Source organism: Oncorhynchus mykiss, chromosome 19 (assembly GCF_013265735.2).
Source record: "Oncorhynchus mykiss isolate Arlee chromosome 19, USDA_OmykA_1.1, whole genome shotgun sequence".
NCBI lineage: Eukaryota > Metazoa > Chordata > Actinopteri > Salmoniformes > Salmonidae > Oncorhynchus > Oncorhynchus mykiss.
Window position 1 is genome coordinate 48,544,794 of NC_048583.1, and position 16,233 is coordinate 48,561,026.

Below are 16,233 nucleotides of genomic sequence, written 5' to 3' on the forward strand. Positions count from 1 at the left end.
TAATCATTTAGCTGACACTCCTATCCAGAGTGATTTACACTAGTGAGTGCATAGATTTTCATACTTTTTGTTGTTGTGTACTTGTCCTCGGTGGGAATTGAACCCTCAACAAGTCAGGCATTGCAAGGATCATGCTCTACCACCTGAGCCACACAGAACCACACAGCTTGGACCACACAGCTTGGACCATGCAGCTTAAACCACATGTGTTAATGACTGTGTCAACTTGCTCTTGTCTTGTAAGTGTACCCAAGGAGCTGGGTTATCTTAAGGTGAGCTTTTACATTGAGATAATACTATTGCATGGCTTGTAGATGTACAACATGAGTACAGTCTTGAGTGAAGGAAGGTGTTGGGGTTTGGAGAACAGAAGAATAACATTAGGAAGCTAGGTGTTGTCCTGGCTATGTCTGCTGAAGACAGAAATTGTTTTTTAAATTACTTTGGTAGCTGTTCCTGGAGCTACAGAAACACGGCTTGTAGAAAATAAGCACTTAGAGAAAGCAAGCTTCAAAAAAACTAAATCAAAGGAAATGGAAAAGGGGCAAAGAGAGAGAGAGCGAGAAAAGAGCACTTCAGGGTAAATCCGTGCCAAATAATTCATTTCTGACCTCCTTAGCAAGTAAATTTACTAAATAAATAAGAGCTGCTTGAATGTCAAGAATGCGTTTCTGCTGCCCCCAGCGTTGTGGCTCACAGGCAGCCTTGGCATCAGCACCAGCTAGGCTTTAATAAATGGCTTCTCTCTCTCCGTCGGAGCTGTTTGATGTAAGGGGGGGCTTTTCTCAGTATTTAATATGTTAAGGCTGTCCCTTCATTCGCTGTTTTATTTTAGATTATGTTTGGGTTTAGTCAGGCAGTCAGACACGCAGACACTAGCTGAGCTGGCTGCTTGAAATGAAGCTGAGAGCTGAGGGCTGAGAGCTGAGGGCTGAGAGCTGAGGGCTGAGAGCTGAGGGCTGAGAGCTGAGGGCTGAGAGCTGAGGGCTGAGAGCTGAGGGCTGAGAGCTGAGGGCTGAGAGCTGAGGGCTGAGAGCTGAGGGATGAGAGCTGAGGGATGAGAGCTGAGGGATGAGAGCTGAGAGGGAGCTGCCTTGAGAGCAGATTGTGCCCATATATAATTCATATTGTTCATACCCTCCCACTGCCTACACCAGGCAACCCCCCCTTTTTCTCTCTCTCTCACCACAGTCTCTCTCTCTTTTTTGTCTCTGTTTCTCTCACTCTCCCTCTCACCAGGCAGGGGTGTCAGAGAGTGGTGTGGCTGGGTATTAATAGGGGCTGGATGGTGGAGGTGGCAGTACCCCTATTTTCTTCCTGCCACACTTTTGTAGCAGTGAGTGTGTACAATGGACAGCCAGGAAGGGGACTTTGACACTGACACTGTAGTGCTGCTCTGGATCTGTCTGTGTGACTGCAGCTGACTGTCTCGCACCTGGTAACCATGGCAGCCCTTGGCAACGGCCCTCTCTTTCTCTCTCCCCGGGCATGCTCAGAGACAGGCCTCCTCGGATGTCCTTCACACATGTGGGCAGAATACTAAGGACAGGGAGCAGAGCTTCATGCAGGAGGACGAGGGGAGAAAGACAGACAGACAGACAGATAGACAGACAGACAGACAGACAGACAGACAGACAGACAGACAGGGAGACAGGACTAGGGCTGGGACTGACTGCAGGTCTACTCATTTAAATAGAACAGTGATTACTAATTTGTTTATCTGATTGAAAGCACATATTATTTTTCTCAGATTATTTCAAGTGGCTCTAAATTTGGCTAACGCCTCATGAGAGCATTATTCATAATGTTTTGCGCTGGTAGTAATGACCTAGTGCTTTCTGTCTTTGTTATTTCTGGGCTTCAACTAAATCTACATTTTATGGTTAGGGACAGGAGTTTTTCCTGATTTTATGGTACAACTTGCTGCCTCACAGATTCACTTGAAAGCAGTGTCAACTCAGCAGGAACTTTTTGAGAAGCAGATAAACAAAACAGCTGGGCTGTTTATCACTGTGTTCTCCCGGGCTTCAGCAACACTGCACAACAAGCTGAGAGAGAGAGAGGGTGCTGCTGGGTTTGATGCTTCTCTGTGAGAGGAGCTCAGTTTCCCCTCAACCGTCCCCTAGCTCACGCTACAATGACTACTGGATGCTACAGTACAGCTTGCACTGTGAGCTGGAATCCCCCCCCCCCCTTACTATCTCACCAGGGACACTCTTACAGTACTCTCCTTTTACTATCTTCTCCTCTCTGCTCTCTCACTCTCTCGCTGTTTTTCTCCCTCTTTTCTTCTCTCTTTAATCTCTCTCTCTCAATCCATCTCTACCTCTCTCTCTCTCTCTCTCTCTCAATCCATCTCTACCTCTCTCTCTCTCTCTCTCTCTCTCTCTCAATCCATCTCTACCTCTCTCTCTCTCTCTCTCAATCCCTCTCTACCTCCCTCTACCTACCTACCTAACTCCCTCCCTCTCTGCTTTTCCCTCATTCTCTGCAGCAACAGGGTGTTTTCCCTCAGCAAAGGTGCCCGAGAGCAAGATAAATGCGCTGCGCCTTTTTTGATAGCAGCACATGCATACATTAAGTGTGATTAAACGGCCTGCGTTCCCTCCATCAAGTGTTTCCTAATGGCCTTTTTTTTATGACATGATTTAGTAATAATGGACTAGCGCCACAGTCAACCTCCACTTTGTTGTTGATGTTTTTTATTACAGTATCCACATGAGAGCTGGGGTTGGTGTTTTTCTGTAAGGGCCGATGTAGGATTTAGATGCAGTATAGAGAAATAGTACTTTCCGGAACAGAAAAGTTCTACTCAGACACGCATGGTAATGGTAATGACACAATGAAAACCTATCAATTACTTATTTGTTTCTTCTGGATTTATTAAAACTATCAACACTATGCACCGTGTGGTAACATGTTAGCTACAAATTGGGTTGCATTCTTTGAAGTAAGTAACAGAAAATACCCAATGATGCCACATCATTTCCTTGTAAATACCAGGCAAATCCCGTAAAAGTCCCGTAAAATAAAGTGCTGCCAAGAAACGGTCCATAACAGGCAGGATGTGATTGATGTGAGTGTATGTTGTTGTCTGTGAGCCATGGTTTTCCTTGTGATTACAGGCCCATAGAGGAATTACATACAGTATGTATCATCACACATGCTCTAGGACTAATTGCATCTGTGAGATTAGATTACTGAGAGGTTTACCAAACCCAGCCCTCCCTCTGCCGGGTTAGTCATTGTCTCTGTCTCACATCCAATACATTGTGCCATTTTTGTCCTCCCCTGCTTGGGGAAGTTCAGTTCTTTTGACTGATTTACACAAATCCAGATTAGGAGTTTTTTTTCTAATTGTCCGCATGATCACAGTGATCATGATCACAGTGTTTAGAGTTACACTAACAAAAATATCTTATTTTATGAAGACAATGTTTCAACCATCAGGTCTCCATATTCAACAGAAAGGCAGGGGTTTTACTATGACCTTATGTCCGTGTGGTATTTTAACACAAAGCTGTCCCCACTACTACTACTATTACTACTGTCAACCCATGTCCCTTAAATACCCGTAGTCTTCTCTACTGTCAAGGAAATTATCCACCACAGATGAGGGGATGTTCTGTGCTCCTACCTCTCTCCTTTCTCTCATTATTCAGGAGATTATTTGGACCAGCAGGAAGTAGAGTTTGTCCAACTGCTATACGTCCTGGTGCGCTGTCTTTAGGACTTGGTACACGGTTGCTACAGAGCTAGCCTGGTACAGGGTACAGGGTATGGAGCGGTGGCGGAGGGTATGGAGCGGTGGCGGAGGGTATGGAGCGGTGGCGGAGGGTATATGGAGCGGTGGCGGAGGGTATGGAGCGGTGGCGGAGGGTATATGGAGCGGTGGCGGAGGGTATGGAGCGGTGGCGGAGGGTATGGAGCGGTGGCGGAGGGTATGGAGCGGTGGCAGAGGGTATGGAGCGGTGGCGGACGGTATGGTGCGGTGGCGGAGGGTATGGAGCGGTGGCGGAGGGTATGGAGCGGTGGCGGAGGGTATGGAGCGGTGGCGGAGGGTATGGAGCGGTGGCGGAGGGTATATGGAGCGGTGGCGGAGGGTATGGAGCGGTGGCGGAGGGTATATGGAGCGGTGGCGGAGGGTATATGGAGCGGTGGCGGAGGGTATGGAGCGGTGGCGGACGGTATGGAGCGGTGGCGGAGGGTATGGAGCGGTGGCGGAGGGTATGGAGCGGTGGCGGAGGGTATGGAGCGGTGGCGGACGGTATGGAGCGGTGGCGGAGGGTATGGAGCGGTGGCGGAGGGTATATGGAGCGGTGGCGGAGGGTATGGTGCGGTGGCGGAGGGTATATGGAGCGGTGGCGGAGGGTATATGGAGCGGTGGCGGAGGGTATGGTGCGGTGGCGGAGGGTATATGGAGCGGTGGCGGAGGGTATGGTGCGGTGGCGGAGGGTATATGGAGCGGTGGCGGAGGGTATGGAGCGGTGGCGGAGGGTATATGGAGCGGTGGCGGAGGGTATATGGAGCGGTGGCGGAGGGTATGGTGCGGTGGCGGAGGGTATGGTGCGGTGGCGGAGGGTATGGAGCGGTGGCGGAGGGTATGGAGCGGTGGCGGAGGGTATGGAGCGGTGGCGGAGGGTATGGAGCGGTGGCGGAGGGTATGGAGCGGTGGCGGAGGGTATGGAGCGGTGGCGGAGGGTATGGAGCGGTGGCGGAGGGTATGGAGCGGTGGCGGAGGGTGGCCATGGGCGTCCGTCTGCTGTTGGTTGTGGTTCAGCAGGTTTCTGATGAGCCCTCTGATGTCCTCCCAACACGCCGTGATGTGACGCGGAAAGGAGAAAGCACGGGATTGATTTCAGTCGTTGCCATGACAACAAATAACATGATCCTCTCCAGAAGCACACCTTAATTAGTTAAATTATTACTTTGGGTGGAGAGGAGAGAGAGGAGAGGATGGATGAAAAGAGGAGGGGTGAGGGATTTGCAAGGGAGTAGAGGAAGGATGGGAGGATGAAACGGATTTCTATTCTGCTCTTGATCACACACTTGCTTTTAAAGAGAGATTCTGTCTTTTTTTTTCAAGGAAATGTGACTCTACATTTTCAGGATGATGGTTTATACAGTACCGAAACGTATAAGCATATCCTATGACTGGCATGGCCTTTTAGGCTTGCAAAAGATGCAGAAAGTCTAATCTATTACGGAGTCTTTTCTACGACTCTGTCAAAAGCCAACTCATTTCTCTCCACACCAAGTATCCAGGTCCGGTCTTTCCTCTCTAACCAGACCCTTGTCTTTGTGTGTCCCAGACAGGGCAGCTACCCAGGCCCTGGCATGAACCTGATGGGAACAACAGGATCTGGAGCCCCCTACAACCAGTCACCAGGCAACAACTCAGGCATGGGCACACCACAGGGTCCGCCCTACAACATGCCACCCTCAGGTAAGACCTGGATAGACCAACAAGGTATCCCACAGCAACCAGTAGTGAACAGTCTAAAAGGGTTGAGATTTAACTTTACTCTTTTATGGTCTTCAGTTTGACAGACTTCTAACAGTAGTGTTCATATCAGTGTCTATACTACAACAAACTAATCTGTTGTGGCATTTTTAATAATCTAAGTAATAACAGGAGGTTAGGAGAGATGCCAGAGCTTTGCTCACTTTAAAGCTATCAAAATCAATCAAGCATTTTATCTCTAGGAATGTTATGCCAGTTGGCCTAGGCGCTCCAGATTAGTGTTTTAGGAAATGGCTCAAACTGCAACAGATCTAATCCAATGCCAGAACCTGTGTGTTTGTGATGTTGTTGTTCTTGGAAGAGTGAGCGAGCGAGAGAGAGAGAGAGAGAGAGACCGAGAGACAGAGAGACAGACAGACAGACAGACACTGTTCTGAAGCTGGTTAATTTCCTGCAGGCAGTTCTGTTCTGTTAATTCTCTTGTTCCGTTGACCCTCCTGAGAACAGATTAATGCAATGTATCCCTCTTCCCTGCCCTTCACCCCGCTGCGTTGTGCTAAACGCACCTCAGAGAATGCAAGTCTCTAAATGAAAAGAGCTTTCTGCGCGGCCTTACAAAACTAAATATTAGCCTGCATGACATTTGGAAGACATCAAATGAACTACAGTGCCAAGGTTCTTGAAAACTCATCTGTGTTGCCCCTGGGGTGCTAAAAAAAAGCTATTCATTTCACATAGTGCTGAGCACCGAACAGAAAAGTAAAATACAGGGACGAACCTTGGGACTCTTTGCATGTAGGGACACTTTCTTCTCAATAGGAAAATATACATTCAGTTCACACTCGAGAAGTATGTAGGGATGGGCATTGGACATTTTTTTTGACTGTTCGAGTACTCGACCGACAATAAAATCTATTTTTAGAACACAGTAATGACAAAGCAAAAACAGGTTTTTAGACATTTTTGCAAATGTATTAAAAATACAAAACTTAAATATTACATTAGTATTCAGTATTCAGACCCTTTACTTAGTACTTTGTTGAAGCACCTTTGTCAGTGATTTCAGCCTTAAGTCTTCTTGGGTATGACGCTATAAGCTTGGCACACCTGTATTTGGGAGTTTGTCCCATTCTTCTCTGCAGATCCTCTCAAGCTCTGTCAGGTTGGATGCGCAGCGTTGTTGCACAGCTATTTTCAGCTCTCTCCAGAGATGTTAGATCGGGTTCAAGTCCGGGCTCTGGCTGGGCCACTCAAGGACATTCAAAGACTTGTTCCAAAGCCACTCCTGTGTTGTCTTGGCTGTGTGCTTAGGGTCATTGTCCTGTTGGAAGGTGAACCTTCACCCCAGTCTGAGGTCCTGTGTGCTCTGGAGACGGTTTTTATCAAGGATCTCTCTGTACTTTGCTCCGTTCATCTTTCCCTCGATCTTGACTAGTTTCCCAGTCCCTGCCGTTGAAAAACCATGCTTCACCGTAGGGATGGTGCCAGATTTCTTCCAGACGTGATGCTTGGCATTCATTCAGGCCAAAGAGTTCAATCTTGGTTTAATCAGACCAGAGAATCTTGTTCATCATGGTCTGAGAGTGCTTTAGGTACCTTTTGTAAAACTCCAAGTGGGCTGTCATGTGTCTTTTACTGAGGAGTGGATTCCATCTGGCCACAGATATAACAGATAACATAACGCAGATAACATAACGGCCTGGTTGGTGGAGTGCTGCAGATATGGTTGTCTTTCTGGAAGGTTATCCCATTTCCACAGAGGAACTCTGGAGCTCTGTCAGAGTGACCATTGGGTTCTTGGTCACCTCCCTGACCTCACCTCAACTTTTTCCATTTAAGAACGATGGGGGCCACTCTATTCTTGGGGACCTTCAATGCTGCAGAAATGTTTTGGTAACCTTACACAGATCTCTGCCTCGACTCAATCCTGTCTCGGAGCTCTACGGACAATTTCTTCAACATCATTGCTTGGTTTTTGTCTGACATGCACTGTCAACTGTGGAACCTTATATAGACAGGTGTGTGCCTTTCCAAATCATGGCCAATCAATTGAATTCACCACAGGTTACCAGTGCAAAGTGCCTGGAACGGTTATCAAATTTGTCACATGCACCGAATACAACAACAGTTGTAGACTTGACTGTGAAATGCTTACGAGCCCTTTCCCAACAATGCAGAGTTAAAAAGTAAGAAAACAATTATAATAATTAGCAAATAAAAAAGGAAATAATAACACAATAAAATAACAATACAAGTTAGCTAATTCTGTCCCTGAGGGCCCTCACAGTGTTCTATAGGAGCACCATCAAGGGTATACTGTCGGGCTGCATCTCAGCCTGGTACGGCATCTCCACCTCCGTGGCGAAAATCAAACACTGCATTCCACAGTAAGAGCCTTATACCAATGGTCAAGTGTGGTAATGGTAGTGTGATGGTTTGGGAATGCTTTGTTGCCTTAGAACCTGGACAACTTGCATGAATAGAAGGAACCATGAATTATGTTCTGTATCAGAGAATTCTACAGGAGAATGTCAGGCCATCAGTCTGTGAGCTGAAGCTGAAGCACAGCTGGGTCATGTACCAAGACAATTATCCAAAACACACAGTCAAGTCTACATGAAAATGGCTAAAAAGCAACACATTTGAAGTTTTGGAATAGCCTAGTCAAAGTCCAGACCTAATCCCAATTAATGTTGTGGCAGGACTTGAAACGAGCAGTTCATGTTGGAAAACACAAATATTGCACATTTAAAGCAGTTCTGCATGGAAGAGTGAGCCAAAATGCAACGTGAGAGATTGCTCAACAATGACAGGAAGCGTTTGGTTGGAGTCATTGCAGCCAAAGGTGGCATAACCAGTTATTGAGTGTAAGGGGGCAATTACTTTTTCACAGTGTGTAATTGTTGTGTTATTTGGTCACTACAGACACCCTGGTTTGAATCCAGGCTGTATCACATCTGGCCATGATTGGGAGTCCCATAGGGCAGTGCACAATTGTCCCAGCATTGCCTGGGTTTGCCGGTGTAGGCCATCATTGTAAATAATAATTTGTTCTTAATAACTGACTTGCCTAATTAAGTAAAGGATAAATAAATAGTGTCCCACTCCTTGAAAGTGGAAGCTCTAGCCTTTAGCTCAGTGTGAATCTTGCCTGTAATCCATGGCTTCTGGTTGGGATATGTACATACGTACGGTCACTGTGGGTACGACGTCGTTGATGCACTTATTAATGAAGCCTGTGACTGATGTGGTAAATTCCTCAGTGCCATGGGATGAATCTCAGTACATATTCCAGTCTGTGCTAGCGAAACAGTCCTGTAGCTTAGCATCTGCTTCATCGGACCACATTCGTGTTGAGCGCGTCACTGGTACTTCCTGTTTGAGTTTTTACATGTGAGCAGGAATCACAAGTATAGAATTATGGTCAGATTTGAAAAGAAATAGAGGGCGATTGAGAGCTTTGTATGCTTCTCTGTGTGTAGAGTAAAGGTGATGTAAAGTTTTTTTGCCTGTAGTTGCGCAGGTGAAATGCTAGTAGAAATGAGGTAAAACAGATTTCAGTTTTCCTGCATTATAATTATTGGCCACTAGGAGCACCGCCTCTGGATGAGCATTTTCTTGTTTGCTTACAGCCCTATACAGTTCGCTGAGTGTGGTCTTAAGTGCCAGCACTGGTTTGTGGTGGTAAATAGACAGCTACAAAAAAATGTTGATTGGTAAATAGTATGGTCTACAGCTTATCATTAGGTATTCTTACTCAAGCGAGCAGAACTTTGAGACTTCCTTAATAATAGAAATTGCACACCAGCTGTTGTTAACAAAGGTACAAACACCCCCTCCCCTGAGTTTCTCTGATCCTGCTGTTCTGTCCAGCCGATGTATAGAAAAACCAGCTAGATTAACATTTTCCATGTCCTTGTTCAGCCACGACTTGGGGAAACATAGGATACTACAATTCTTCAGATCACGTTGATAGGATAGTCTCGATTAGAGCTTGTCCAGTTTATTCTCCAGTGATTGCAAGTTAGCCAACAGAACTGAGGGCAGAGGCAGTTTATTCATTCTCCAATGTAGTCTTGTCAGGTATTCCGCACGCTGGCCTCTATAGCGCCTCCTTTTCTGAGTGTCTTGGATTTGGGCCTCATCCGTGATAATCAACATGTCCTTCACCTCCAACTCTTTGAAGTCCTTATCAATATTGAGGTTAGTGATAGCTGTTCTGATGTCCAGAAGCTCTTTTCGGTCATAGGAAACGATGGCGGGAACGTTATGTACAAAATAAGTTACAATAAGCACACAAAAAAACACTAAATAGCTAAATTGGTCAGGAGAATATAAAGCAGCTGCTATTCCCTCCAATGCAATTTTGGAGGGGATATCAGATGATCACTCTTGAGTTATTCTCCCAGGGTGTTCCCAAGTGGTGCAGCGGCCTAAGGCACTGCATCTCAATGCAAGAGGCATCACTACAGTCCCACTTTCGAATCCAGGCTGAATCACATCGGGCTGTGATTGGGAGTCCCATAGGGCACAATTGGCCCTAGTGTCGTCCGGGTTTGGCCAGGGTAGGCCATCATTGTAAATAAGAATTTGTTCTTAACAGACTTGCCTAGTTAAATAAAATAAAATGTCAATACAATTTTGAAACAGGGCTCAAACTAATGTTTTTGCATATTTTCAGTGTGGAACCGGTCTATTTTTAGGGGGGTTATAGTCTAGGCTAACCAATTGTAAATGGCACTAGCAGTTCGCAAAGCTGAAGCGGAAAATAGGCGGGATGCAATTATTCCAAAACTGCAGCTCGTTGTTGGAACACATATTTTCCTACTTCAATTAACTTGTCCCTTTTGAATTTGTGATAAAACTGTCGTCATTTGGCAAGGAATGTAGCTTCTGTATCCCATCAGTTAGGCATGTTTTTATTGACATTTATTTCTGTAGGTCTAATGGGAGCTTGTGTGCACTCAGCATGTGTGTGTGGGAGGGAACGGGAAAGGGAATTTATGGAGAAGAACGGTGTGATTCTTGGCTTGGTTTATTTTTTGTTATGCCCTGCAAATGCACATGTACAAATGGAAGTGGAGTCAAAGCGAATTAACGTTGTCTTCAAGACAAAATGTAACTTGTCTGTTCGGGTAGCCACAAAGCACATTCCACCAAATAGTTTTAGAGTATTTGATTTAAAAAAAATTCTGGTTGAAGATCGAGCTTTGACGTCCGTTTCAGTACTCTAGTACTCGATTACTCATGCCCATCACTAAGAAGTAGTCTTCAAGATCTTATTCGTTTTTACCAAGAAAACTTTTGAAATAATTAAAGAAATCAAAAAATGATGTGTTGCACAAAAACATTAGATATCTAGTCAGCAATGCTGAGATAATGCAATGGTATTTAATTGGAAAGTACATTTCTTTCTTAAACAATGTCTTATTCATTTAAAAACAATAGTTTTCCTTCATTCCTTTTGAGAAGAATCCATGGAAGAGGAACTTTCTCCATTATCCAGGACTGTGCTTCGGCTGTGCTTCGGCTTGAGATGTCTATGGCTCTGATGTCTATGGCTCTGTGTGTGCCTATTACAGAGACAAGACGTAGTGAAATGGCTACAATGACAAAGACTGATACCCCCCATTAACTCCTTATATACACTGAGTGTACAAAACATTAAGAACACCTGCTCTTTCCACAACATAGACTGAGCAGGATAATCCAGGCGAAACTATGATCGCTTATTGATGTCACTTCAATCAGTGTAGATTAAGGGGAGGAGACAGGTTCAAAATAATCCTTTTTAATCCTTGAGACAATTGAGAAATAATTGTGTATGTGTGCCATTCGGAGGGTGAATAGGCAAGACAAAATATTTAAAAAATATTTAAGTGCTTTTGAACGGGGTATGATAGTAGGTGCCAGATGAACAGGTTTGTGTCAAGAACTGTAACGCTGCTAGGTTTTTCACGCTCAACAGTTTCTTGTGTGTATCAAGAATGGTCCACTACCCAAAGGACATCCAACAACTGTGGGAAGCATTGGAGTCAACATGGGCCAGTATCCCTGTGGAACGCTTTCCACACTTTGTAGAGTCCATGCCCAGACCAATTGAGGCTGTTCTGAGGGCAAAAGGGGGTGCAACTCAATATTAGGAAGGTGTTTTTAATGTTTTGTTCACTCAGTGTATATGCAATGTAAAGATTGCTCCTTATACACAAGACATTCATATGCACTTATACTGTATGTTTCACTCACAGGTTGGGCAGGTGGATTCATGATGCACCAATGTCAGAGTAGAGTAGAGTAGAGTAGAGTAGGGTGGGGTGGGGTAGGCTAGAGTAGAGTAGAATAGAGTAGAGTAGAGTAGGGTAGACTAGAGTAGAGTAGGGTGGGGTAGGCTAGAGTAGAGTAGAGGAGGGTAGGGTAGAGTAGGGTTGAGTAGGCTAGAGTGGAGTAGAGTAGGGTAAACTAGAGTAGAGTAGAGTAGGGTGGGGTGGGGTAGGCTAGAGTAGAGTAGAATAGAGTAGAGTAGAGTAGAGTAGAGTAGAGTAGGGTAGACTAGAGTAGAGTAGGGTGGGGTAGGCTAGAGTAGAGTAGAGGAGGGTAGGGTGGAGTAGGGTAGAGTAGGCTAGAGAAGAGTAGAGTAGGCTAGAGTAGATGATGGGTGAGTAGGATAGGGTAGAGTAGAGTTGGGTAGGGTAGAGTAGGGTAGAGTAGAGTAGAGTAGAGAAGAGTAGGGTAGAGTAGAGTAGAATAGAGGAGGGTAGAGTAGGGTAGAGTAGGGTAGGGTAGAGTATAGTATGGTAGAGTAGAGTAGAGGAGGGTAGAGTAGGGTTGAGTAGGATAGGGTAGAGTATGGTTGGGTAGAGTACAGTACAGTAGGCTAGAGTAGATGATGGGTGAGAAGGATAGGGTAGAGTAGGGTTGGGTAGGGTAGGGTAGAGTAGGGTCGTGAAGAGTAGGGTAGAGTAGAATAGAGGAGGGTAGAGTAGGGTAGAGTAGAGTAGAGTAGAGTAGGGTAGAGTCGAGTAGGGTAGAGGAGGGTAGAGGAGGGTAGAGTAGGGTTGAGTAGGATAGGGTAGAGTAAGGTTGGGTAGAGTAGAGTAGAGTAGAGTTGAGGAGGGTAGGCTGGAGTAGAGGAGGGTAGGGTAGAGTAGAGTAGGGTAGAGTAGGCTAGAGTAGAGTATAGTAGGGTAGGGTAGAGTAGAGTAGGCTAGAGTAGAGTATAGTAGGGTTGAGTAGGATAGGGTAGAGTAGGGTTGGGTAGAGTAGAGTAGAGTAGGGTTGAGTAGGATAGGGTAGAGTAGGGTAGAGAAGAGTAGAGTAGGCTAGAGTAGATGATGGGTGAGTAGGATAGGGTAGAGTAGAGTTGGGTAGGGTAGAGTAGGGTAGAGTAGAGTAGAGTAGAGAAGAGTAGGGTAGAGTAGAGTAGAATAGAGGAGGGTAGAGTAGGGTAGAGTAGGGTAGGGTAGGGTAGAGTAGAGTAGGCTAGAGTAGATGATGGGTGAGTAGGATAGGGTAGAGTAGTGCTGGGTAGGGTAGGTTAGGGTAGAGTAGGGTGGAGTAGAGTAGAGAAGAGTAGGGTAGAGTAGAATAGAGGAGGGTAGAGTAGGTTAGAGTAGGCTAGAGTAGATGATGGGTGAGTAGGATAGGGTAGAGTAGGGTTGGGTAGGGTAGGGTAGAGTAGGGTAGAGTAGAGTAGAGAAGAGTAGGGTAGAGTAGAATAGAGGAGGGTATAGTAGGGTAGAGTAGAGTAGAGTAGAGTGGAGTAGAGTATGGTATAGTAGAGTAGAGGAGGGTAGGGTAGAGTAGTGTTGAGTAGGATAGGGTAGAGTAGGGTAGAGTAGAGTAGAGTAGAATAGAGGAGGGTAGAGTAGAGTAGGGTAGAGTAGGCTAGAGTAGAGTAGGGTTGAGTAGGATATGGTAGAGTAGAGTAGGGTTGGGTAGAGTAGAATAGGGTTGAGTAGGATAGGGTAGAGTAGGGTAGAGTAGAGTAGAGCAGGCTAGAGTAGATGATGGGTGAGTAGGATAGGGTAGAGTAGAGTAGGGTTGGGTAGGGTACAGTAGGGTAGAGTAGAGTAGAGAAGAGAATAGTAGGGTTGAGTAGAGGAGGGTAGAGTAGGGTAGAGTAGAGTAGGGTAGAGTAGGTAGAGTAGAGTAGGGTAGGGTAGAGTAGAGTAGGGTATAGAGTAGAGGAGGGTATGGTAGAGTAGGCTAGAGTAGAGTAGAGGAGGGTAGGGTAGAGTAGGGTAGAGTAGAGTAGAGTAGGGTTGAGTAGGATAGGGTAGAGTAGGGTTGGGTAGAGTAGAGTATGCTAGAGTAGATGAGGGGTGAGTGGGATAGGGCAGAGTAGAGTAGGGTAGAGTAGAGTAGAGGAGGGTAGAGTAGGATAGAGTAGAGTAGAGGAAGGTAGAGTAGAGAAGGGTAGAGTAGAGTAGTGTAGCGTATAGTAGGGTAGAGTAGGGTGGAGTAGGGCAGAGTTGAGGAGGGTAGGGTAGGCTAGAGTAGAGTAGAGTAGAGTAGAGGAGGATAGGGTAGAGTAGAGTAGGGTAGAGTAGGCTAGAGTAGAGTAGGGTTGAGTAGGATATGGTAGAGTAGAGTAGGATTGGGTAGAGTAGAGTAGAGTAGAGTATGCTAGAGTAGATGAGGGGTGAGTGGGATAGGGCAGAGTAGAGTAGGGTAGAGTAGAGTAGAGGGGGGTAGAGTAGGGTAGAGTAGAGTAGAGGAGGGTAGTGTTGAGTAGGATAGGGTAGAGTAGGGTTGGGTAGAGTAGTGTAGAATAGAGTCGAGTTGAGGAGGGTAGGGTAGGCTAGAGTAGAGTAGAGTAGAGGAGGTAGGGTAGAGTAGAGTAGGGCAGAGTAGGCTAGAGTAGAGTAGGGTTTGAGTAGGATATGGTAGAGTAGAGTAGGGTTGGGTAGAGTAAAGTAGAGTAGAGTAGAGTAGGGTTGAGTAGGATAGGGTAGAGTAGAGTAGAGTAGGCTAGAGTAGATGATGGGTGTGTAGGATAGGGTAGAGTAGAGTAGGGTTGGGTAGGGTACAGAAGGGTAGAGTAGAGTAGAGGAGGGTAGAGTAGGGTAGAGTAGAGTAGGGTAGAGTAGAGTAGGTAGAGTAGAGTAGGGTAGAGTAGAGTATAGTAGGGTTGGGTAGAGTAGAGTAGGGTAGTGTAGGTTAGAGTAGGGTGGGGTAGGGTAGAGTAGGGTTGGGTAGAGTAGGGTAGAGTAGAGTAGAGTAGAGTAGAGTAGAGTAGAGTAGAGTAGAGGAGGATAGGATAAGGTAGGGTAGAGTAGGGTAGGGTAGAGTAGAGTAGAGTAGGGTATAGTAGAGTAGAGTAGGGTAGAGTAGGGTAGGGTAGGGTAGAGTAGAGTATATTAGGGTTGGGTAGAGTAGAGTAGGGTAGAGTAGAGTAGAGTAGAGTAGAGTAGAGTAGAGTAGAGTTGAGTAGAGTATGATAGGATAAGGTAGGGTAGAGTAGAGTAACGTAGAGTGGAGTGGAGTCTTTATTATCCACGGGGGGGAATTCATTCACATGCACCAATGCCTTTTCAAACGTGTAAATTGTTTGTAATTGTTGTTCCATCCATGTAGGGGCCGTGGGGATGGCTGTGAGTGGGATGATGAATCCTGATGGGAAGCAGAAAACAGGTGGCAAGGAGGAGAACATGCCCACCAATGAACCTCCAAAACTAAAGGTAAAACCCCTCTCTCTCTCTCTTTTTCTCTCTCTCTCTCTCTCTCTCTCTCTCTCTCTCTCTCTCTCTCTCTTGCTCTCTCTTTCTATCTCTCTCTCTTACATTCACTCGCTCTCTCTCCAGCTTGCTCTCACTCTCTCTGTCTCTCTCTCTCTGTCTCTTTCTCTCTCGCGTGCGCTCTGTTGAAACACTAATGAACCAAAGGCATCTGATCAGCATATGCTGCATCAGCACAGCAGGCAGAGTTTTGTTTTTGTTTTCTTGCCATATTTAATGATTTGTTTAACATTTACAGTTAATAATATTTTCTCGTTTTGTTTTTGCCCTCAGCTCTCTTCCTTGTTGATGTTTTGGCATCTATACACAAGCACGCAAACACACTTGCACACACCCACACACACACCAGGGGTGGTGTCAGTTCGAATTAAAGTCAGTCAAAAATGTATTTTATTTTCAGTGACCTCTCAATAATCCGAAAATGAGAACATTTTAATTCCAAAAATGTTTCCTTTACATTTTTTAAATTTTAAATCACTTCCTGCATTGACTGACTTCAATTCGAATTGACTCCAACCCCGACGCTCTCTCTCTCTCTCTCTCTCTCTCTCTCTCTCTCTCTCTCACACACACAAACACACACACACACACACACACACACACACACACACACACACACACACACACACACACACACACACACACACACACACACACACACACACACACTGTACTCGCTCCTCTCCACAGCCCAAACCACCATATTGCTGACTTCTCACTTCTCCCAAATGCAGCTGAGCTCAACAACAGCTTTGCTCGTTGGCTCTTTCCATTCCTGCCATTTGTTTTGCCCCTATCATTTCTGTGAAAATCCCTGTCTTTGCTGATAATAGTGGTGGGTGTTGAATTATTGAAGGCAGTCAAAGCTGTGTGAAGACCCCAGAGCTCCCTGAAAAGATGATGTGTCTGTACTCTGTACTAACAAGACAAAGCCTTAGTCTCCCTGCTCTGCAAGACTGAAAGAGAGAGAGAGAGAGAGAGAGAGAGAGAGAGAGAGAGAGAGAGAGAGAGAGAGAGAGAGAGAGAGAGAGA

General features: G+C 45.7%; 1 protein-coding gene across 1 annotated transcript in view; it reads left to right on the forward strand.

Moving 5' to 3' along the window:
• LOC110498372 (AT-rich interactive domain-containing protein 1B) overlaps nucleotides 1-16,233 on the forward strand; it is a 331,437-nt gene that overhangs the window by 293,682 nt on the left and 21,522 nt on the right. The window contains exons 9-10 of the mRNA XM_036954974.1: nucleotides 5,313-5,446; nucleotides 15,041-15,144. Of these exons, the coding sequence (XP_036810869.1) occupies nucleotides 5,313-5,446; nucleotides 15,041-15,144 (238 nt within the window). The remainder of the gene's footprint in view (nucleotides 1-5,312; nucleotides 5,447-15,040; nucleotides 15,145-16,233) is intronic.